We start from the raw sequence: 25782 nt of genomic DNA on the forward strand, positions 1-25782 counted from the left end.
CGGTACAATGTTTGCATACCACCAACTGAAAACCTACTTGAAGGACAAATTGGGAAGCAGGCTGAGGTTACCAGAAGGAAGCAGCTTTGAATATGTGATTACAGACACAATGATAATTAAAAGATTTATAACAAACAAGTACATCAAGCTGCAAGAGAAAGAGAACGATTAAATAAGCTGTAAACCCAAACAAAAGTGGGAACAAGATCTAAACATAAAGATAAGAAATGAAATATGGGAAAAACTATGCTCCAGAACTATGAGAAATACAATAAACACGAGGTTACGCATGATACAATATAATTGGTTACACAGGCTATATACCACACCCCAAAAGTTAAATAAATGGGACCCAACAGTATTAGATAGATGTTTTTGCAGTAAGAAGGCAACGGGAACAACAGTACATGCAATTTGGGCATGTGAGAAAGTGGAAAATTTTGGGAAGATCTAAACCAGGTATTAAATAAAATCACAAAAAGCAACATAGCAAAAAATCCAGAGATCTTCCTTCTAAGTAATTCAAGAAATAAAGAACTAGGCCTCAATTTGGATGAAGCACAAAAAAGATTTATTATGATAGCCTTACCCGTAGCAAAAAAAATGTATAACGTCAACCTGGAAATCAGAAGAGAGCCTGAGAGTACAGCAATGGTACATAGAAATGAATAAATGTATTCCATTGGAAAAAAAACATATAATTTAAAAAATAACGTCACAGTATTCGAACAAATTTGGGAACTGTACATGGAACACAACAGAGAGGTCCTACCGCGGACCTCCAACCCCTAAAATAACAGAATGAGAAGAACTCGAAATGAACTACCAGTGTGTAAAAGTAGATGACACAATTTTCTTCTTTATTTTCATTGTGTTATGACATTGTTTAATGGGTTTATTGTATTGTATATGTTGAACGTTTAGTGGGTAAGGAGGGAGGGAAGGGAGGGGGGAAAAGGGGAGAAAATGACACTGTGCATATTCAAGAGGGAAATGTTTGTGTGTATTTTGGTTAACATGGTTCATAGTGTGAAAAGTTTTTTTTTTTAATTAAAAAAAAGATTATGTTGGCCGGCCAAACGTGTACAGTACATGATATTTTTGTTACTTGATTATATGCATAATGATACCCATAATGAAGGAGGGAATAATAAATATCTTATTGCAAGAACCAGGAAGTCATTTTTTGTGTTTATAATTAGTCATTTTTCTTTTTACTTCAGATAATTTTGTTTTACTGCTTTAACCATTAGTTTAAAATTTTGTTAAGAGAAATAATTTCCTGCTATGGCACTGAGTTCAGATAATGGTCCTCACTTTGTAGCCAAGGTAAATAAAGAATTGGGGATCTTACAGTGGTTCCACTACTCCCATTAACCCCAGGCAGCAGGAATAGTAGAATGTGCAAATGAAACATTAAAAAACGAAGCTGGCAAAATTGGCTAAAAAGTGTGACCTCTAGGATTGTTTAAAATGTGGGTGACACTGCTGGCTAAGTTAGGACTATCTACTGCAGAGATGGTCCTTGAACAGCCAAATACGGACACCTTGGGGAGCAAAAGCCCACACCGTCAGTAGGGATGGATTTACTATCATTCAGTGATGACATGAGAAAATATTTGAGTAATCTAACTAAAACTTTTTTGAGAGATGCATTCACAGGTACAACAAGCACACCTAAAGGAGGGTGATCCAACAGATCAAAGTGGTGAATATCCTAATGTCAAAGCTGAGAATTATATTCTGGTAAAGAATTGGGATCAGAAGAAATTGGGAACTCACTGGAAAGAGCCATTCCAGGTCCTAGTAATAACACTGACAATAGTAAAGCTTGAAGGACAGCCTCACAAGATACACCAAATAGACTTAAGGAAAAAGGCCCAGCTAAGACATTAAGACTTTCATTATAACAGATTGAGAAAAGAAAGAAGCCCACCTACAACATGAAACAGAACAGATTACAGACAAGTGAAAGTAAGGATATAAACATTTGGAGGACAGCAGGTATAACATGACATCTTTATTAAATGCTATCTACAGTTATATAACCATACCAAAGCTGGGAGAAATGATAAACTCTTTCTGTGTACAATGAGACTTATCTTTTTGACACAAGGCATATCCATGGCTGACTACTAATTGTTCGGGATCCTGTTAATTGGGATATGTGGTTCCCTCTACACATCATGTACAGAAGCTACACCTATACCCTGATTGGCCAGATGTAACCAGGTTAAGGACAAAGAGAGGTATCTCTAAGATGGAGCAGGTCTTTATGATTCTGTTGCCCTTCGACGGTACAAAAAAGATATCCAAAGCGCTGGTTCACCGACTCAGAATCTGGGGGTAATGAAACAGTTAAGGGGTGCCAAGCAGCTGGGAAGGTGGTGTCAGCAGCGATGATTGCCATCTGTACAGTGACAATCGAGAACCGAATAGACGCTGACCATTCTGGCTGGTTGTGGGGAGATCTATAAAATTATAGGTTAAGGCTACTGTACGAACAGCTTTGACAATATCATTAAATGGGTGAACCACATGCAAAAAGAGAGATTACAGGACTCATGAGAAATTGATATGAAATGCCTGCGCATCACACCTATCTCTTTTCATAATGCTTTGCTTACTGTTTCTATACTCTCCATGTATCCTCCACAGTCCTTTTAGTAATTGTCATAACAAATGATAAGAGGAAGGAATGAGACAATGTATAGAAACCTTAGAAACTTTTTAGTGTCTATGTTCAGGGTCTAAGAAGAGGTGATAGGTTAGAAGCAGTATGATGTTTTGGGGGCTCTCACTGACTGGTACTAATTGAAACAACCTTGTGGTGCCAAAGGAAGGAGTCAAAGCTGAAAGTATAGGAATGCATGAAGAGATATGGGAAGATAAGGGGTCCTGATGTTTTCTCTGAGTCTGAACACTTTGTTCTAAACAGCTTGTTTCTTAACCTTGATGCATAATCTATGAGACTATGTGGGGAGGGGAGAAGAGGGGAACGGGGAAGGGAGTTGCTGTTTGTCCTACATGTAGTTGCTGTAATCATCTTCTAACTTCCTTGAATGTATATATACTTGATTCTCTGTTGGGCGAAGACCATTTGAGACTGCTTCAAGTGTAACAGTAGTAGAGGGCTCTTCCAGGTGGCTATCTAATAAAGAGTTAATCTATAGATCTCTGTGTGCTGTTCCTGTTTGCATTGGGAGTGACAAAAATCAGAACCAGAGGGGGAAAGAGAGACTTTCAGTGCTACCTCAATTGTGTTACAATGCAATACAACAATTCCCCTCCCCACCCCCTCACAGTCGGCAACCCAGTTCATCAGCACATCGCCCTGCTCCCACCACCCACCGTCCCTCCCCCACCAGCCCAACCAAGACTCACTCTCACCACTCTCCGTATCGATCCCCCACCACTATTCACAAACCTTACCCCCCAACTCTAAACTAGTTGCTACAAAAAGCAGGCAATGTAGTGAAGGGGACAGGGTGTTTATTAAAGCAGAGGTCCGGTGACTCCTGAATGAGGGGATCATCAAGGCCAGTACTAGCCCATGGAGAGTCCATGTGGTGGTGGTCAAGGGTGGGGGTAAACACAGAATGGTGATTGATAATAGCCAGACTATTAACCGCTATACGCAGCTGGATGCATATCCCCTTCTTCGCATTGCGGACATCGTCAATCAAATTGCCCAATATTGTGTGTTCTCCACGATTGACTTGAAATTCACCTACCACCAGCTCCCCGCTTTCAAAGCCTTTACCATTTCCTCAGGGTCCCCTTCAGGCTTACCAATAGAGTCTCCATTTTCCAGTGGGAGATGAATTGGATGGTGGACCAAAATGACCTGCGTGCCACCTTCCTCTACCTGGATAATGTCACAGTCTGTGGCAATGACCTGCAAGATCGTGATGCCAACCTCTATAAATTCCTCACAATAGGCAAACATCCAAATCTCACTTACAACAGAGATAAATGTGTTTTCCGACTACCCGCCTGGCAATCCTTGGCTGTATTGTGGAGAATGGAGTTATTGACCCCCAACCACAACCGCAAGCACCCATTGCTAGAGCTCCCCCTTCCCTACAGCATCAAGGCCCTGGGGTTCTTTTCCTATATGCCTAGTGGGTGCCTAATTATGGGGACAAACCCCGCCCCCTTATCAACTCCACATCCTTGCCCCTGAAAAGAGAAGCCCAGACAGCCTTCAGTCAGATAAGACATCACTAAAGCTATTACATATACAGTGGATGAATCTGCTCTGTTTCAGGTTGAGAGCAAAGCATCCAATTTCACCCTGGCCACCATCCTGAACCAGTGGCCTTTTTCTCCCGTACCTTCCAGGCTCCTGAAATCTGACACTCCTCCATCGAGAAGGAGGCTCAGGCAATAGTTGAGACAGTGGGGCACTTGAGGCATTACCTGGCCAGCAGATGTTTTACCCTGCTCACAGACCAATGGGCCATGGCATTCATGTTTAACAACAAACTGCAGGCTAAGAATGATAAAATTTTGAGGTGGAGGATTGAGCTCTCCACCTATAACTACGATATCCTGTATTGGCCAGGGAAGCTCAACGAGCCGACAGATGCCCTGTCCTGAGTAACATGTGTCAAAGCCCAGATAGACAGCCTCAAGACCCTCCACAATGACCTCTGCCACTCTGGTGTCACAGATTTTTCCTCTTCCTTAAATCTCGTAGCCTGCTGTACACCATCAGGGATGTTGGAGACATGACCAGGAACTGCCGGGACTGGGCACAGTGCAAACCACACTTCTACCAACCAGAAACAGTGCACCTGGTCTTTTGAATGCCTGAGTATGGATTTCAAGGGCCCCCTCCCCTCCACCAACCGTAACATGCATTTCCTCACAGTCATCGATGAGCATTCATGTTTCCCTTTGCCATTCCCTGCCAGATATGACCACCACCCCAGTCAACAGGGCACTGCATAATTTGTTTACCCTATTGTCCACAGCAACCAGGGGTCCACGTTCATGAGCAATGAGCTACACCAATACCTGCTGGCCAGAGGTAAAACACAGAATTCTGTGGACACCATGGCTGAAGTAAAAATACACAATGCTGGAGAGTTTCAGCAGGTCAAACAGTGTCTGTTATGTAGCAAAGGCAGAGATACATGACTGATGTTTCAGGCTGGAGCCCCTCATCAAAGTATGAGGAAATGCCGGTGAAGAGAAGGGGGGATGGCAGGGCAGGAGATGATAGGTGGAGAAGGAGGGGTCAGAAGGAGGGGGGAAGAGGCAGGGCTGTGCAGGTGAAAGAACTGGAAAGGCAGGAAATGGGAAGAGGGGGAAGAGGCAAGCAGGTTTAATGGAAACTAGTGAAGTCAATGATCTCGCCATCTGGCTGGAGGGTGCCCAGTCGGAAAATAAGGTGTTGTTCCTCCAATCTGCGGGTGGTCAGGGTGGAACAGTACACAAGGCCATGGACAGACATGTGACCCAGAATTGAAGAGGTTGGCCACTGGGAGATCGATGTGATTGCGGATGGAGAGGAGGTAATGAGCAAAGTGATCCCCCTGCTGGCCAGAGGTATCACCACCAGCAGGACCACTAATTATAACCCCCCCAAGGGAACGGCCAGGTGGAGAGGGAGAACGCTACCAAGTGGAAGGCCATCCTCCATGCCCTCAAGTCCAGGGGGCTTCCTGTCTCTCACTGGCAGGAGGTCCTTCCCAAGGCACGCCACACAATCAGGTCACTGCTATCTTCTTCCTCCAATGCTACCCCTCACAAACAAATTTTTTTCTTCCCAGGAAGTCCACATCAGGGACCACCCTGCCATCCTGATCAACATCCCCAGGGCCAGTCCAGCTACGAAAGCACATGAGGGGCCATAAAACTGACCCACTGGTCAAAAGGGTTCAACTCCTCCATGCAAACCCCCAATAAGCCTACGTGGCCTACCCAGATGGGCACAAGGAAACTGTCTCCATCCAGGACTTCGCGCATGCAGGGGCACCTGAGGAGCATACCCACCAAATAGCACCCTCCCCTCCCATGGACACATACTACATAGCATGGCACCCTAGCCCTGCCCCCGCCCCAGTCACTCCAGTCGAGCTACCACGCCCCTAGCAGGTCGACACAGTGCTGGAGGTCCAGAATGAAACAACAGCCCCAGCTACAGCAGTGCAACCAACTCTCTGCCAGTCACAATGGAAGATCAGGCCACTGGACAGATTTAACCTGTAAGACTTTTGTAAAACTTCGTGCCCCATGTCACCCCACTGGGAAAAAAAAACAAGGGCTAAATGTGATGAACTCCTGTACACTCATTAATCTGGCTCCACCCCATCCTGTGACTGTACCCATGACTCCTCCCTCTTGACCCTGTATAAAGGCTCCAACACCATACCCCTCCCCAGAAAACCTGGGTCACAGCACATGATGACCTTCATTTATTGTAGATAAAAACCAATAGTTTGGTAACTCTGGTCTTTTGAGTTATTGATAGTGCAACAAAGCACACTTGATCTTGAATGAAGGATGCTGTTTAAGCCCCACTCCAAAGACTAGAGCGCATAAGCTCGTTCCTGCTATATAACACTGAATGAATACTGCACAAGAAAGATCCATATTTCAGATGAAAGATCCCCATTGTTCTCTCAGGGAGGCAAACCCTCAAGGGAATAAAAAAGTCATCCTTCCCCTTTCTAAACTTGATGTGACCATTGGCTAAGAGCAATATGAACAGTCAACTATGCCACTGTATTATTAAGTAGCAGCTGAACTCTCCTTCCCCAGCCCATCAAGGGCAGTGAGGCTTGGATAATTAACATTTGGCTCGGCAGCATGTCATCAGCTTGTTCCTGCTGTGGTCAAGCCAAAGAATGAAACAATTATTTTCCAACCTGAGCAGATATTTATTCCATTTCCAGAGAATCCATAGTTACAGGTGCAAATTCTGGTCCCACTCTTAGTGATGCATGTTGCATTAACGTGACAGGTCAAACACACATCGAAGTTTGGCACTTTTGGTTTGGCTGCAACACGGGAAAAAAAATGTAGTCAATATGCAGTGCATTCAACTCTTCAACCCACCCTCTCATTTGCTCCTATTATCCCCCTTTCCTCTTCAATGCAGTGAAACTTACTGCTTCACAATGACACCACCCAGATCACACAACCTATTACCAGTTTTTCCCTTCTGTGTAGAGTATGGAAGACCCCTTAAGAGAGCACTCATCGACCTAAATATTTCCTTGCTACCAAATGATAGGAGTCAACTAAGCAGTTTTGTCAATGAGGTGTGCAAACTTCCATTCTTAGGGAATAGGAATGTAGAAGTAACCGTTGTCCCAGTGAGCGTATTGTAGAGTCAGATAGCACATGGAAACAGGTTTACAGCCAATAAAGGGCATTTGTAGAGTACTTACAATCATATTATAGGAAACATGGTGTAGAGCTCGTCGAAAGAATCAAAGACTTGTTGATCCAAACCAAGGCTTTTATTAGCAAAAGACAGGAGCTCCTCACAGGTGGCCAACCAGTCCGGAATGATCCGACCTGGCTAGGGACACAACCCTTTAAGGCCCAGACAATAGGCGTGGCTTAGCTCTCAACCAATCGCTGTAAGCATAGTCTAGATACAGTAACTATATACTATGTACATTGGTGATAGATCTGTACTATCACACTTGGCGACAAATTTGGACAAACATCATGCTTCTCAACGATGTAATAATTTCAAAGACACTTCGTCTGGATCAAGTCTCAGCATGTAAACAGTTTAAAGGGTGTTGTCCTTTAAATAAACCTCTCCCTCTTTAGAAATAAATGTCCTATGTCTCCAAAACATTCCAGAAGATATTACCTTCATGATGGCCACAAAGTGAAGTTAATAATTATTGTTGGCCACAGATCAATGGCAGGATTAGTACAAATGGCTGCTTGATTATCTGCATGGACTCAGTGGGCTGAAGGGCCTGTTTCTGTGCTGCACAATTCCATTAAACATGAACAAAGGAAGGGCAAGGGTATATTATCAATGACTGGAAAGATTTAGACACTTTCAGGTGAGAATATAATGCTGGTACACCTCAAATGATAAGAGCTGTCCCCAAACTAGGGCTGTATCATTGGGCCTCAGTCATGGTGTCCCAAAAAAACTACAAAGCAGAATAATTGAAGAAATTTACAGTTTTAAGTAAACAGAAAAAGTACACATATAGGGCATATTTAATCACATATATTGTGCACCCTTGCACAGTCTGAGAAGTGGAATAAACCAGATACACATTTCAGTGCTTTATGTTTTTTGTCACTGTATTTAAGGTTTCCATGTACAGATACTCTACACATGCACACAATGCAACAATGAATCGTAAAAATGTTTTACTTAAGAAATGCTGAGCAAAGGATTTACATATTGGTCAAGTCACCTAGAAAAATACTTTGACTAATTAAATGGTGACAGAGATATGCCCATTCGACAGGATGCCACCACCAGCTCCAGATGGCATCACCAACAGTGGAACTTGCTATCAGTACATGGAGTGTCCTCCATAATGTTTGAGACAAAGACACTTTTGTTCCCTTATCTGCCCTGTGCTCCAGAGTTTTCAAATTTGGATTCAAACAATTCATATGTACCGTATTCGACAGCATATAAGACCCTACTTTCTTCCTTTAAAAAAAAACCGCTCAAAAATAATAAAAAGCTCTTATATGCAAAGGTGACATTTTGGTGCTGCCATCTTGCATTGCGCACCAAATTACAAACGTAGTGGAAGCTTTTATCCACAAGGTGGTGACAGGAGGAAAGCGCTCAAGCTACACTATAGAATACAAACTAAAACTCATAATTTATACTAAGGAGCATGGTAATAGAGTGCCAGCTAAAGTTTTTGGAGCATCACCTACAGTAAAATTGGTATGTGCATGGAGTAAACAAGAAAAATGCCTAGAGACTGCTAAAAAGGGTAAACATATCCTTCATTGTCAGCCCCACATTGGCCACAACTTGAGGAGGAGTTTTTTTAAAAAATGGGTGATAAATGAAAGGGATACAGGGAAATGAGTTTCTACCAAGATGATCATTCATAAGGCCAGGAGATTAGGAGAAGAACAAAGGCATCAAGACTTTGCAGGAACAGAAGGTTGGTGTTACCATTTCCTGAAAAGGCAGGGTTTATCAATGTGAACAAAAACTTCCATTGCACAGAAAATACCAGCAGATTATGAAGACAAAATATTAGAATTTCATAAATTTGTAATAAATGCAATAAAAAGAATTTTTTTTTGAACTGAGCCCAATAGGAAACGTGGATGAAGTTCCAATAACATTCGATGTACCATCCAACAAAATTGTGAATGTAAAAGAGTTAAAACAGTCATAGTAAAAACCACTGGTGACTTCAGGCCAGCTGCGATATAGTGTAGACTATGTCAGGCACTTTTTACCTTTCTATTTTTCAACCAAAGTGTTATATATTTTGTAGCATTCTCTTTTTTTTAAACTCTTGCTTGCCTCAAAATGACTACAAGAAGTGGGAAATCCAGAAAAAAAGCAACTGCTAGCCTAACAAAAGAGGCTATTTCTACCCTACTTGATCAACAGACTGCTGACTTCAACGGTTTATTTTGCCTGTTAGAAGTCATGAGTGGAGGAGCATGGCCAACGTTTGTCATCACTGGAACATACTTCTGAATATCCAATGCAACATTTTACTAAATTAGAAGATGTCAGCTCCATCTTACGTGAAGTTAATGACGAAAATTGTTAATCTGGAGCAGACAACAGAATCTGCGTATCCTGGGATTGGCAGAATCTACTGAAGAAGGGCAACTTACAAGATTCTTCTCTGATTTGTTATGTGAGGTTTTTGGGAAGGAGATGCTCCCATCCCTGCCAGAGATCGATAGAGCTCACTGTTCAATCATCATTTGTTTACATCACTATCAGATAAAGGACACTCTAATCTAAGAAGCCTAGCAGAGAGGGAAACTGGAATATCATGGTCAACAGATTTGAATAGTGAAATATTATACTTCCGAAGTTACAAATCAGTGAGCTGAGTACAGGGAAGTAATGTCAGAATTATACATCTGAGGATTTAAGCCCTCCCTGCTATATCCTGCACAGCTCTGTATCCCACTCTCCAGCAGACACAGGTTGTGTTCAGTTGTTGAGACCCAGAATTACATAAACTATCTCCATTCAACATCATGCCCATCGTAAATATCTGCTTGGTGACTGAGGCTATTATTATTTTGAAATCTTATAACTTTTGTCATACAGTATTTAGTGGCGAGGTCCATCTGTTCCTCCCTGTACTGGTAACACTTTATGGGATGATATACCCATTTTGGGCTGTTGTTTTGTAATTTTTTTTGCTTTAAATTCTAGGATTTATTGAGTCTTTGTGGGAAGAACATTGGGGAAAGTTTATACTTAGTTTTTTAGTAGCAGTTTATATTTCTACTTCATAATATACATATAGAATTGAATAAGAAATTCTAAAAGTAGTTTTTTTATATAATGGTTGTATTCCTATTCAAGTTATATGTTGTTTTTGGAGTGTAGATTTCGTTTTAAGAACATATTGGAGCCAAGATGTTATTTTGTAGGACAGGAAGATTTTTTTGGGGTGAGAAATGTTTAATTTGATGAGCTTGCTGCTGAGGTCTTTGGTAGTTGTCTGGTTTTTGGGTGGGGGTGGGAGAGGGTCTTTTCAAGGCTGTTATTGTGTTAGGAAACTACATAAGCTCGTGCATTACTTTTATTTTACTATCTGTTGTATGGTCTGTTCTTGCCTTAAGACTGAGATCTGGAGTTTTGTTAACATGTGTGTTTTTCAACTAATTTCTCCAACCATTGACAATGGATATTTGTTAGTTGGAATGTTAAAGGTTTGAACCATCCTGTTAAGAGAGGAAAATTATTTTTCACCTTAAGCAACTTAAAACAGCAATTGCTTTTTTTACAAGAAACACATATTCACCCCTCTATCATAGCATGATAGAGGGGGCAGCATTTTCATTCCAATTTTCAGCCAAAAGCCAGGGACACTTCAATTCTTACTAACCAAAATATTTCTTTTGTTCATCACAATGTAATATCAGATACTAACAGTTGTTATATTATTGTTTAGAGAAATTGTATAATAAACTGATGGTTCTTGTTAATGTTTATGCCCCTAATGTGGACGATATGATGCTTTTTGAACTTTATTTGGTTTCCTAATTGATCTGGACTTGTACTCTCGTGCTTGGTGGAGATTTCAATTGTTGGTTTGATCCTGTGTTGAATCAATCTTCTCCCAACCCTTCAATCATGAATAAGTCTGCCTCATTTATTCAATCCTTCCTATCAGATTATGCATTTTTTAAAGAATGCCATTTTCTTTATCCAAATAGGAGAGTAATTTTTTTCATATGTTCATCATACTTTTTCTAGGATTGATTATTTTCTTATTGATAATCAATTAATCCTATTGACTTGTTCTTGTGATTACAACAGTTTAATGATATCTCATCATGCCCCTATTGTACTATCTATGACTCTGCCTGAGTCATATATATAGACACTGGCATTTTAATTCAACATTACTGTCTGATAGTGATTTGTGAAATTTATAGAGGAGCAGGATAACCTTTATCTTTATACAAATACTTTTCAGAAACCTCGAGTCTGATTGTTTGAGATGCATTGAAAGCCTTCCTTAGAGGGAAAATTATCTCCTATACCATGAATATGAAAAGAAAGGCTAATAAAATACATTTGGAATTAGTTAATCAAATTTTTAAAAATAGATCATGGATACGCTCAAGTTAGAAATCCAGAACTATATAAGTGAGTAGAAGCTCAAACTAAATTTGATCTCCGTTCAACACATACAAGTGAATGCCAACATTTGAATAAGAGTCTGCTTTATCTCCACAGTGATAAGTTGTTAGCTAACCAGTTGAGAGGATTTGAAGCAAGATGGAAAATTACAAAAAATAAAATGGAGAATGCTAATGTTACTTTGGATCACTCCAAGATTAATGACACATTCAGGAATTTTTATTTCCAACTTTACACTTCTGAATTTCAAAATGGTAATAGTTTGATGGAGAATTTTAAAAATTGTTTAAATATTCCCATGATTTCTCCAAATAACAAAAAGAGGTTAGATTAACCTATTTTGCAATCTGGAAAATCACTGGGTCCTGATGGGTTTCCTATGGAATTTTAAAAATCATTTTTTTCTTTGCTCTCACCTTATTTAAGTTCTGTGTTGTCTGATTCATTTAAGGAAGGTAAGCTTCCAGCATCATTCAATGAGGCTGGTATTATTCTTATTGCAAAGAAAGGTAAAGATCCTATAGAGTGCTCCAATTTCTTTCTTAAATGTTAATGTTAGAAATTTGGCTAAAGTGTTGGACCATAGATTGGAGAATATTTTACCATCAATTATATCTGAGGTCCAAACTTGTTTTATTAAAAATTGGTACCTTTTAATATACATCATTTATTTTACATTTTATACCCACTCTCAGGTGAGGTTCATGAATGTGTCCTTTCTTTAGATGCAGAGAAAGCATTGGATGGAGGTACTTATTTACAATTTTAGAAAATTTTAATTTTGGTCCAAGTTTTATTGCATGGATAAGATTACTGTACATGTGCCTTATTGCTTCAATTCTCACTAACTTTCAACAATCATAACCTTTTCATCTCTAACAGGGAACCTGTCAAGGGTGTCCTCTAAGTTCATTACTTTTTTGATTTGGCTATAAAGCCATTAGCAATTGCATTTTTAAGCTGCAAGGAAATCTTAGGGATTTGGAGGAAGGGAGTGCAACACAAAGTTTCCATTTATGCAGATGATCTTTTGCATTTCATATCAAGCCCTGAAACCTCCCTACCTTTGAGGTTGTCATTGTTTACTCAATTTAATCAGTTTTCTGGGTACAAACTAAATGTACATAAAAGCAAACTGTTTCCTGTGAATACATTACATCAATTTATACTAACTTTCATTTTAAGGTTGTGAAAGATCAATTTACTTATTTAGATATTACAGTGACAAGAAAACTTGTGCCTTTTTAAAGAAAATTTTCCTCATCCTGTTAAAACATGTGAAACAGCATTTAATGCAGTGGTGGTCACCCTTGTCCACATCTTTGGTGGGCTGAATTAGCTCTATCAAAATGAATATTTTGCCTAAATTTTTATATTTTCTTCAGACTATACTAACTTTTTTTTCTTAAATTTTTTTGATTCATTAGACTCTATTATATCATCCTATATATGGAACCTCAATTAAGTAAAATTCACCTTCAGAAATCTGAAATGGAGGTATGGTGTGGCTAATATACACAACCTTACGTTTTGGTTACACTTTCATAAATGACTTGACTGTCCATTGTGGGTAGCATGTAGCTTGGATCCTCACTTCCTTTCTCTTTAGTTTAAATGAATCTATTGATAATCTGGTTGTTGGACACACTAAGGATTTGGGCACAGTTCAGAAAACTGGGGGATTTTATGGTTTTTCTCTTTCAAGCTCTATTCTATCCAATTATTTCTTTCAACCTTCCTTGCATAATTCTGCATTTAAAAAATGGTATAGATTGAGTATTAATGCTTTAAATATATTTTTGTTGATAATTACTTTGCATTATTTGAACAACTTTTTGAAAAGTTCATTCTACCCAATACCCTTTTTTTTTAAAGATACTTGCAAGTCAGACATTTTCTCCATTCTCAGATACCTATCTTTCCTGGTGTACCTGCTATGAACTTTGTTGATGGGCTTTTTTTTAATTTACAACACACTCTTAAAGGTTTAATATCTGTTATTTATGATAATGGAAAGTTTAAGATCCAACTCTCTTGATAAAATTAAATCTGTATAGGAATAGGATTTAAGCCTTTGATTGTTGGGTGAGATTTGGGATTTAATCCTTAAATTAGTTAATTCCACATCCTTTTGTGCCCATCATTGTTTTAAAGTTGTGCATAGGACTCACATGTCCAAAACTAAATTATTTTGTATTTATCCAAATGTTAATTCTTTTTGTAAATTATTTTGTATTTATCCAAATGATAATTCCTTTTGCAATAAATGTAAGAGAGATGAGGCCACTCTTATTCATATGAAAAATACTGGAGGAATTGTGGTGGATCATGGTACTGCAGGCATGACCTCACTGGACTAGGCAGGCTGGCCCGCATTCCATACCTGTAGCTCCTCCCGTAAGATCCCCAATAAGGGCTGATAGACCTAGTCTCCTCCCTCATACCTGCCTTGGACATGAGCCAGCAGCATGCAGAGGCATGCCAAGGTTTTCTGATCAATAAACCATTTGACTACTTGCTTTGTATCTGCGGGGGGTCATTGATCGTTCCACAGAGATGTTTTCCAAACCCCATCCTTAATCCTGAATTTAAACCTTTGGTTTCCCGCTTTGGTATCACTGAAGAGGATGATGTCCATTTGACACCAATTAAATCTCAGGTTCTATTTTTTGCCTCTCTTTTAGCCAGACTCATGATATTACTAAGATGGAGGGATGCTGCCCCACCCGTTCATGCTCAGTGGTTGAGAGATATTATGTTCTGTTTAAATCTAGAAAAGATTTGTTATTCTGTTGGTAACTTAGACATAGGGTTTCAAAACCTATGGGGACCTGGTAACTTAGACATAGGGTTTCAAAACCTATGGGGACCTTTCCTGAGCTGCTTTCAGAATCTCTCATTTATTATAAAACTTGTCTTCCAATACTTTATTATATTACACCAGGCATAAGGCAATATTTTAATTATAGATCTTAGACTTGGTTCTTTGGCTTGGCTTTGCGGATGAAGATTTATGGAGGGGGTAAAAAGTCCACGTCAGCTGCAGGCTCGTTTGTGGCTGACAAGTCTGATGCGGGACAAGCAGACACGGTTGCAGCGGCTGCAGGGGAAAATTGGTGGGTTGGGGTTGGGTGTTGGGTTTTTCCTCCTTTGCCTTTTGTCAGTGAGGTGGGCTCTGCGGTCTTCTTCAAAGGAGGTTGCTGCCCGCCAAACTGTGAGGCGCCAAGATGCACGGTTTGAGGCGATATCAGCCCACTGGCGGTGGTCAATGTGGCAGGCACCAAGAGATTTCTTTAGGCAGTCCTTGTACCTTTTCTTTGGTGCACCTCTGTCACGGTTATGACTTGGTTATGGGCTCAAGAAATGGGGAAGAAAATGAAAACATACTATTCAGGATAAAATAGTAAGCTATTTTGTTATTTTATAGATGTAATTTATAAATTAGTTAATTCTGCTGATTTTTTAATATTTGACATTTTTGTTGTCTATTTTATATATGTTTATTTATGTAAAATTTAATTAAAATATTGAGAAAGAAAATAAACACTGGTTATGAAAATACACACTGTTCAGGCTCATTGTGCTGTTGGCACAAAACTGCCACCGTTTGTAATATTTAAAAGAAAAACTCACCCCCCCCAAAAAAAAAACCACATACCATGTGTTTGTTCGTGTTCATCCAAAAGGGTGAATAGATGAAGCTGGAATCAATTTATGGTTACAGAAAATATGGCGAAGGGATCCCAGTTGACTCCTTTTTTCTGGGCATTTTATTTTGCATTTTTCACAAGTACATTCATACAATCTTTAAAATTTTATACACACATCATATATATTAAATATCTACAAAATTCAAAACTTCCCCCCCCCCCCAACCTTTCCATGGGTATACAGCTACGTAACTCCGTGACCCATCGAACAATAAGAATTGGAGATTTCCAAGTGGTTGCTATACACCTCTTGACCACAGCCAGAGCTGTATTAACAAAGCGAATTTGGGCAACAATTCATTCTGGAACAGTGATGTTTTTGGTGATATCGCCACTTTTTTTCCAATACATTCATTAATCTCATGCTAAATTTTAATCATATGTATTAAAATGGGGTCATGGAGTCTTAATTTCCCAAATTTATATTCCCATGACAGTTTCTCCACGGAGATCCTAGGCACTTTATTATTCCAAATAAATTGTCTTATACGAATATTGAGTATCTTTAAAAAATTCTGAAGCAAAGGAATTGGCAACAACTGAAAGGGGAATTGCAGTCTCGGCATCACTTACATCTTCACATAATTAACCCTCCCAAATAAAATAATTGGCAAGTTTTTCCATCTTTGTAGATCATCTTCTATCTTTCCAAGCATAGGGAGATAATTAAGTCTGTATAAATTTTGTAAGTTATTATCGAACATTATTCCTAAATATTTAATTCCTTCCAATTTCCATTTAAATTAACTTCCTTTTTAGTATATTTCATAATCAAAATTTATTAATGGCATAGTTTCACTTTTTTTCCAAATTAATTTTGTAACCACACTCTTCCATATTTCTCTAGTGTGGTCTGTAGTTTGGCCAAAGACTCATCAGCATCTGCAAACAAATGATTTGCACATTATTTGCAAACAAGTTGATTTTATGTTTTTCCTGGTCAACTTTGAATTCCTTTATGTCCAGAGTCTTCCTATGGCCTCAGCTAATGGTCACAGTGAGCACCCCTGCTTACTGGATCTACTCAAAGAAAACATTAACGACATCTGACCATTAGTTATAATTTTGGCTTGTGGCTTATGATAAACGGTTTTTATCCAATTTATAGATATTTGGCCCATTCTAAACTTTTCTAATACTTTGAATAGGAACAGCTTTCAAACTAATCAAATGCCTTTTCTGCATCCAACAATACAGTTATACTTGGGTTCATTTCAGACTTGACCTGATGAACTATACTGAATAATCTGCCCAGATTATCCACAGAGCATCTTTTTTTTTCAATTAAGCCTATCTGATCTGGATTTATCAATGTAGATAAGTATCACCCTTGTCTATTAGCTAGGGTTTTATCCAGAATCTTGTAATTTACATTTAATAAAGAAATAGGTCTATATGAGGATGATTTTAGTGGATCTCTGTCCTTTTTTGGTAGCACCATGGTAATAGCTGTTGAGAAGGATTCCAGGAGAGTCTGAGTCTTCACTGCCTGGCCTTCCATGTCAATAATAAGGCATCAAAAGATCTTTAAATTGTCTATAAAACTTGGGCAGAAAGCCATCCTCCCCCAGTGATTTATTTGCCTGTAATGTATTCAAGGTTTTTTCAATCTTTTCTCTGGTAAATGGAGCATCCAATTCCATCTGATCTTTATTTTCCAATTTTGGCAATTAAATCACTGAGAGAAATTCATCTATCTCCCGAGAGTTCTGTATATTTTTTTTTAATTGTCATCGATTTCTTTTGGATTATAAGTTAATTTATTAGGTTCTGCTTGGATTGCATTAATCATCCTCGATGTCTCTTCTGCCTTTAATTGCCACAACAGAACTTTATGTGCTCTATCTCCCAATTCATAATATTTGTTTTGATTTTAAAATAGTTCTTTCTAATTTATATGTTTATATTTTCCAAGATCTTATATTTATCTTTAAAACCCGACCTCTGGTACTTTATTTCCAACTGTTATTTCTTTCTCCAGACCATTAACCTCTGCCATATGTTCCTTCTTTATTTTTTTATTATATGAAATTATCTGTCCCCTTAAATAAGCCGAGTATATCCCATTTTTTTAAAAATATCATTAGTAAAGGGGCCATTCACTTCAGAAAGCAACTCTATTTGTCCCCTAATAAAATTATAGGAATCTGATCTTCCCAACAGCATAGAATTAAGATGCCATATATAAACACTCTCTTGTTTCTCTCGCATCATTATCATTAAGGTCAGTGGTGCATGATCAGATAGCAATCTAATCAGGTGCTCCATTTCGGCCACTCTGTTTTCCAATTATGCAGACATTTAAAAAAATCAATTCTCCTAGAAGAGTCATGAGCCTTTGAAGTAGAATGAATAATCTCTCACCTTGGGGTGTGACTGCCTGCATAGATCTATCAGGTTTAAATATTTTGTAATGGATAAAGTAACTTTTTCAGCTTTTGATTTTGTCACTTTCTTTGCTGATTTATCAAGGATGGGGGCCAAGCAAAAATTAAAATCTCCCCCAACCAATATATTTTGTCTTCCTTCCACTGATTTTAAGAAGACATTCTGCATAAAGGATTCATCATTAAAATTCAGAGCATAAATATTCAGAAGTGTCCAGGATTCTGTGGATATCTGACAATGTGCCATTACAAATCTTCCAACATACCCCAACCTACACTGGTACATATTTATTAATTAAAATTGTCACCCCTCTTGCTTTGGAGTTGAAAGAAGACAAAATGACTTGTCTCACCCAGTCCCTTTTTAATTTATTATGTCCCAATTTTGTAAGGTGAATTTCCTGTAGGAAAACTATGTCCACCTTTAATTTTTTCAAGTTTGCCAAGACTCTTTTCCATTTAAATCATTAACATAACTAATAATTTTTAACATTTTACTCGTATTTATATTTGCACACATCCAGCTCATATGACCCTTCTGCTTATTCATACAATGATCTTTCCCTTTTAAAAAATAGGTGTGATGCCCCTGCACTGACAGTGACGTAAACAGAAACCCCAGAAGCCTGCCGTACTATCTAAAAGAAAACCCTACCCATTAACTTTGACACCCTTTTGCAAAAATTCTCCTTCTCCGGTGCCATTAACCCCCTTAAAAATTGGTATCTGCCCTGCTACTATTTTACTAAGTATTCCAAGCTCTCCTTACATATTTATTACTACTTTAATTAACCAATAAAAGACAATTCAAAATATAACTCTCTTTTTACTTTTACCCAGTTTTTTAAGTTCACATTGCCTTTTTCTTATTTTTCTTTCTGGAATTTGTTCTGAAGTCCTCTTTATAGTCCTTGTATATATCTCTCCACCTCCTTATAGAGATTTACAGAATTTTTTTTTAGGTCCTTCCAGCACATCAATCCTTAACGTCGCTGGGTATAGCATCGAGTACTTTATGTTCCGTGTTTGCAGTTGTCATTTGGTGCCATCAAATTCCTTTCTTTGCTTTACCAAGTTCGCACCAAGGTCTTGAAAAATCATCTTCAACTCGTCTGGGCCATTATTTTCTATGACATATTCGACTGCCGCTCTTAGTGTTGCCTCCTCAGAAATCTTACCAGGTGCGGTCGTGATCTTTGATCATCTGGTCTTTCTGGGGCTGAAAAATCCCCAAATGTGTGTCCGACAGATTCTTCAGGGTGCGGGTGTGGATATGTCAATGACAACTATCTGCAGAAGACTTCATGAACAGAAATACAGAGGCTATACTTCAAGATTCAAATCATGGCAAAGGTGGTATGCTATGGATCTTTGGCACTTCCTTTACGCCTCCAAACTTTGTTCTTGCCATCGCTCTGATACAAGTTAATCTTGGTCTCATGCATCAACAAGACCCATTTCCAGAATTCTGCAGGCTCTTTTAAATATATCTTGGCAAACTATAATCTGGCCAGCCCGAGTCTGTGGCTAACTAGTGGTTTGAATCTTGCAGCGAACACTCTGTATTTCAGTTCATGAAGTCTTCTGTGGACAGTAGTTATTGTCACATCCACACCTGCTTCCTGAAGAGGTTTGGGGATTTTTCTTCATTATGAGGAGAATTCTTCTGTCATCAGCTGGAGTCTTCCTTCGAATACCAGTCCCTTTGCGATTACTGAACTCACCAGTACGCTCTTTCTTTTTAATGATGTTCCAAACTGTTAATTTTTGGTAATCCTAATGTTTGAGTAATGTCTTGTTCTGTTTTATTTTTGTTTTTCAGCCTCCTAAAGGATTTTTGACTTTTATTGGAACAACTCTGGTCCTCATGTTGAAAAATGGCAACTACAGACTCCAAGGGTGATCAAAAGCTTAGAAGCAATTCGAGCTCTCTTATACCTGCACTAATGAAGCAATTAAACATACTTGAGTAATCACAAACATCTGTAAAGCCCAATGTCCCAAACATCATGGTGCCCTGAAATGAGGAGACTATATATAAAAAGTGCTGTCATTTCTACATGGTCAAACTAAAATGTACACAAATAACCTGGAATAAAATTTGGAATGTACACTTTAATCAGATGTGAATTGTTTGAATCCACATTTAAAAGTGAGGAGCACAGAGGCAAATAAAGGAAACAAAGTGTCTTTATCCCAAACAATATGGAGGGTGCTGTCGGAGCAGTAGTCCAAATTTTTGGGATTCAATTCACTCAAAATTTTCCTGACCTTTTGGTCCACCAATAGTAATGCTGCTGAGTGAACCACAGTTGACACACTCTTTACCATTCAAAAATGTCACAAGCAACCTTGGAAGGAAAGGAATCATATGGGCAGAGACTTGGCTGAAGGAGAATATAAAAGGAGGAAAGGGAGGAAGAGTTTGGGATGGAAGTTCTTGAGTGTGAAATGCCAAGGGGTTGAAGGGAAATCCATCTATGGGAGTGAATAGGCTCAAGACAGAAATTAAGATTTTAAGTGAGGGTGATTAATCCACTGCTGCATGAGGTCATGAGAAAGATGAAGGGACAGAATCAGAATTTATTGTCATTGACAAGTCATGAAATTCGATGTTTTGCGGCAGCATCAAAGTGAAAACGTTCATATAACCATCTTACAACATTAATGTAAATTTAAAAATTAAAATGGTAGTGCACAGAAAGCAAGGTAATGTCTTTGGTTCATTGTTCATTCAGGAATCTGATGGCAGCGGAGAAGAAGCTGTCCGTGTGCCTCTGAATGCTCGTCTATAGGCTCCTGTACCTTTTCCCTGATGGTAGCAGACTGAAGAGGACATGGCCTGAGAGGTGGGGGTTCTTGAGAATAGAGGCTGCTTTTTTAAGACACCTCCTCGATGGAGTGAAGTCTAATGCCTGTGATGTTAGCAGGCCAAGTTAACTACCCTTTGGAGTTTATTCTTGTCCTGAGAGTTGGCACCTGCATACCAGGCAGTGATGCAACCAGCCAGAATGCTCTTCATGGTACATCTGTAAATGTCTTTGAGAGTTTTTGGTGACATACCAAATCTCCTCAAACACCTCACAAGTATAGTCACTGGCGAGCCTTCTTTGTGATTTCATCAACATGGAGGCTCTCGGACAGATTCTTAGAGATGTTAACACCTAGGAATTTTAAGATCTTGACCCTCTCCACTGACCCCTCAATGAGGACTAGGTCATGTTCCCCTGACTTCCTTCTGAAGTCCACAATCTTCTCCTTGGTTTTGTTGACGTTGAGTACAAAGTTGTTGTCGTTACACCATTCAACGAGCTGATCTATCTCCTTCCTGTAGGTTTCCTTACTGCTGATCGTCATTCTACCATCAACAGGGATTTAAAATGAGAAATGAGGAACTAGAAGCTACTGTCAGATAAGGCAGATGGGATTAAAAGTTACCCTGGTGCTTTGAGAATTTGGATAGCAATCACAAAGTTTTATTTGAGCCAGAAATTCACGTTATTGGCTGAAGTTGGCTGTGTGAACAATGGAATCATGATTTTGGATATTACAAAAGAGAGATGAGGGTTTCAGTGACAGGATGAGTTGAGGTGAAATAAGACAGGTGATCTTCCACTTCTTTGTCGTGGAGATTTCTTCTTTACTTTTTAAAATATTTTTATTGATTTTAATAAAGACCTTATACAAATAATACAATATAATAAAATGATATGGATAGTTACACAAAATTAATAAAACATTCAGTATATTAAAAAATCCATATGTTGTCAATCATATCCATAATTCCAATTTTTAATTTAATAAAGCTAAAACAAAAAAGTATAAAGGAAAAAAGGAACAAATAAAAAAGGAAAAAATAATAAAAAGGATAAAAACTGAAAACCTCTGCCTAACTTGTTGCCAGCTGCTATATATTAGCAATAAAAGAAAAAAGGTAGAAAAAAATGTGAAATGGAAAAGATAAGTCAGAAAATTTAATTAAACTGAGGTAAAATTATAAAGAAAGGAATTGAGTCATAAATGACCCCCATAACATCTGAAATCTTATATCTGAATTATTAATTGAATGTTAATTTTTTCCATATTCAAACAGGACATAATGTCACATAACTGCTGAGCATGAGTAGGTGGGGCAGCATCCTTCCATTTAAGCAAAAGAGAGGCAAAAGAGATAGCACGACTCTGAACCAAAGACAAAGAAGAATCATTCCCTCCCATTGTACTGAAGAGGGCCACCAAAGGGTTCAGTGTTAAAAGTATGGAAACCTATCTCCAGTATTTTTCTAGACTAGGACAAGTCCAGAGCACACGAGTTAATGACCCTTCTCTGCTCTTACACCTGTAACAACAGGGACTCATATCAGAATAAAAGTGAGACAATTTAGCCTTAGACATACGTGCTCTATGCACCATCTTAAATTGTGATAAACCATGACAAGCACATAATGAAGAGCTATTAACCAACTTGAGAATGATGTCCCAATTCACATCCAATATAGTCACATTTAAATCCTGTTCCCAAGCATTTTTAATTTTAGCTAATGTCTGATTTAAACATAACATTTTCTCATAAATAATAGATATTAATCCTTTATGAGAAGGCATTAAACTAAAAAACACATCTACAAAATTTGATTCAGACTTTCTTGAAAAATCAGATATTAGTGATTCAAGAAAATGTCAGACTTGTAAATAACTAAAAAATTGAGATTTGGGCCGGTTAAATTTAGCAGAAAGCTGTTCAAATAATACAAAATATCCATCAATGACCAGATCTTTAAAACTTTGAATACTCTCTCTGTACCATTTCTGAAAAACAGCATCATGTAAAGAAGGTTGAAAAAAATGGTTGGATATGATAGGGCTTGAAAAAGAGAAATAAAGAAATGCAAAATGTGCCCAAATTCTCATAGAATATTTAACAATTGGATTATTTATTAACAGAGTTGAAACTTAAGTGAAGAGCCAAGAAACACTAAATTAAAAAAAAAAGTTTTGGGGTGATTCAGCTCCATTGATACCCATACTGATTATGAAAAAAGGACCAAAACGCAAGATTTTGTATATTGACTTCCCAGAAACAAAATCTAAAGTTAGGCAGAGCCATTCCACCATCTCTCCTAGATGGAGATTTTAAAAAATCCAAATCAGTTTTGGTTGAACAGATGAATAAAATGCAAACAATGACTATTTTAGTTCTGTCTTCACCAAGGAAGACATAACTAATCTACAGGAAATTATTGAGGATCGGGGATCTATTGTGACGGAGGGACTAAAGGAAATAATTGTAAGTCGAGAAGTTGTATTAGTTAATTTGCAGGGATTAAAGGCGGATAAATCCCTGGGGCCAGATAGTCTGCATCCAAGAGTGCTGAAGGAATTAGCCCAGGAAATAGTGGATGCATTGGTGATAATGTTTCAAACCTCTTTGAATACTGGATTAGTTCCTGAGGATTGGAGGGTGGCCAACGTAACCCCACTCTTTAAGAAGGGAGGGAGGGAGAAAAATCGGGAAACTACAGACCAGTTAGCCTGACATCGGTAGTAGGGAAGGTGCTAGAATCGGTTATTAAAGATGCAATTGCAGTACATTTGAAAACTAGTGGTATCATCACACAGAGTCAGCATGGTTTTGTGAAGGGGAAATCACGTCTGACGAATCTAATAGAGTTTTTTTGAGGATGTAACCGGTAGAGTGGATAGGGGAGAACCAGTGGATGTGGTATATCTGGACTTTAGTAAGGTATTTGATAAGGTTTCACACAGAAGACTAGTGTATAAACTTAAAGAGCACAGTATAAGAGGTATGGTATTAAGGTGGATAGAGAATTGGTTGAGGAACAGGAAGCAAAGAGTAGGAATAAATGGGTTCTTTTCAGAATGGCAGCCAGTGACTAGTGGGGTACCGCAGGGCTCAGTGCCCGGGCCACAGTTGTTTACGATATATATCAATGACTTAGATGTGGGAATAGACAGCAGTAACTCAAAATTTGCAGACGATACAAAGTTGGGTGGCAGGGTTAGCCGTGTGGAGGATGCTAGGAGAGTGCAGGGTGATTTGGACAAGTTAGGCGAGTGGGCCAAGACATGGCAGATGCAGTATAATGTGGATAAATGCGAGGTTATCCACTTTGGAGATAAGAACAGAAAAGAAGATTATTATTTAAATGGTATCTGTTTAGGAAAAGGGGAGATGCAGCGAGACTTGGGTGTTGCTGTGCATCAGTCGTTGAAAGTGGGCATGGAGGTGGAACAGGCGGTGAGGAAGGCGAATGATATGTTGGCGTTCATAGCGAGAGGATTTAAGTACAGGAGTAGGGAGATCCTGCTGCAGCTGGACAGGGCCTTGGTGAGACCACACTTGGAGTACTGCTTGTAATTTTGGTCGCCTTATCTGAGGAAGGATATCCTTGCCTTGGAGGGGGTGCAGAGAAAATTCACTAGGCTGATACCGGGGATAGAGGGACTCACATATGAAGAAAGGTTGGATAGACTAGGCTTGTATTCTCTGGAATTTAGAAGATTGGGAGGGGGGGGGGGATCTTATAGAAACTTATAAAATTCTTAAGGGTTCAGACAGACTAGATGCAGGAAGGTCATTTCCAATGCTGGGAACAACCAGAACCAGGGGCCATAGTTTAAGGATAAGGGGAAAGTTTTTTAGGTCTGAGATGAGGAAAAATTTCTTCTCTCAGAGAATGGTAAATGTATGGAATTCTTTGCCTCAGGAAGTAGTTGAGGCCGGATCCCTGTCAATATTTAAGTGTAGGTTAGATTTGGCCCTCGTGATCAAGGGGATTAGGGGGTATGGAGAGAAGGCAGGAACTGGGGCTGATCAGCTATGATCATGATGAATGGCGGTGTAGACTTGAAGAGCCAAATGGCCTACTCCTACACCTATTATCTATGTTTCTACATTTTGCACAAGCCGAGCTGTTGGCTAGGAACCTATATGGATTTTTTCTGGTGGTCTGGTTTCCACCCTTCAAAATGTATGGGTTTGGTAGGTTAATTGGATGCAACTTGGCAGCATGGATTTCATGGGTTAGAAGGGCTTTCTTTCGTGATGTATCTTTTTAAAAAAATGTTAATGGATGGTGTCAAAACTACCACTTGAAGGAAGAAGTCAACACAGTCTTAAGTTTGGAGCCAAGAAGGGAAATGGAGGGAGTGGATATGTCAATCAAGGGGCGATGTTAAGAGAACTACATTGAGATAGAGAGAGGATGGAAGAGATGAGAGAATTAATGAAAGGTTCAAGTAGCTGATAGGTCAAAAAGCCATGGATAGAAGTTAGGAGGGGATGAGGAGATAGAGTGGGAGGAGAGATCTGGAAAGCTGGGAAGGGGTCAAGAATGGGTGAGGTTGGAAATAGAGAGTTAAAGATAGATACAAGTTGGAAATATCCTGTAAATGTTTCTGTGTGTACATCTCAACCACTTCCCGTGGCAGTTGGTCTCAGAATCTAATCACTTTCTAAGGAAAGAGGTTTCGCCTGAATTTCCTTTTGAGCTTATCAGTGACTTACTTATATTTGTAGCTCCCAGTCTGGTACCCCACACCCTCACCTCAGGAGTGGAATCATGGTCTATGTATGTCCTGCCAAACCCCTTCATAAATCTCAAAACTCTCCCAAATCATCATCTGCTTTTGGACCTTTGTGAATTTCTGTCGATGTTCTTTAAAACATTGTATCATATCTCAATATCAAATGCAGGAAAGTCACTTCCAGGTTCTGAAAGTTTATTGGCAATGAAGGACACCAAGAGATGTGGGAAGATGATTTCTTACAATGAGCAATCATGAGTTTTCTGCATCACAAACTGCCCAAGCACAGTCTCTCATGCACAAATGGTGATCAAAAAAAGTG

General features: G+C 38.9%; 1 protein-coding gene across 1 annotated transcript in view; it reads right to left on the reverse strand.

Annotated features, from left to right (window-relative positions):
• Positions 1–25782, reverse strand: part of susd1 (sushi domain containing 1) — a 145210-nt gene that overhangs the window by 117722 nt on the left and 1706 nt on the right. The window contains exon 2 of the mRNA XM_069920113.1: positions 6879–7010. Within this exon, the coding sequence (XP_069776214.1) occupies positions 6879–7010 (132 nt within the window). The remainder of the gene's footprint in view (positions 1–6878; positions 7011–25782) is intronic.

This window comes from Narcine bancroftii, chromosome 1 (assembly GCF_036971445.1).
Source record: "Narcine bancroftii isolate sNarBan1 chromosome 1, sNarBan1.hap1, whole genome shotgun sequence".
NCBI classification, from domain to species: domain Eukaryota; kingdom Metazoa; phylum Chordata; class Chondrichthyes; order Torpediniformes; family Narcinidae; genus Narcine; species Narcine bancroftii.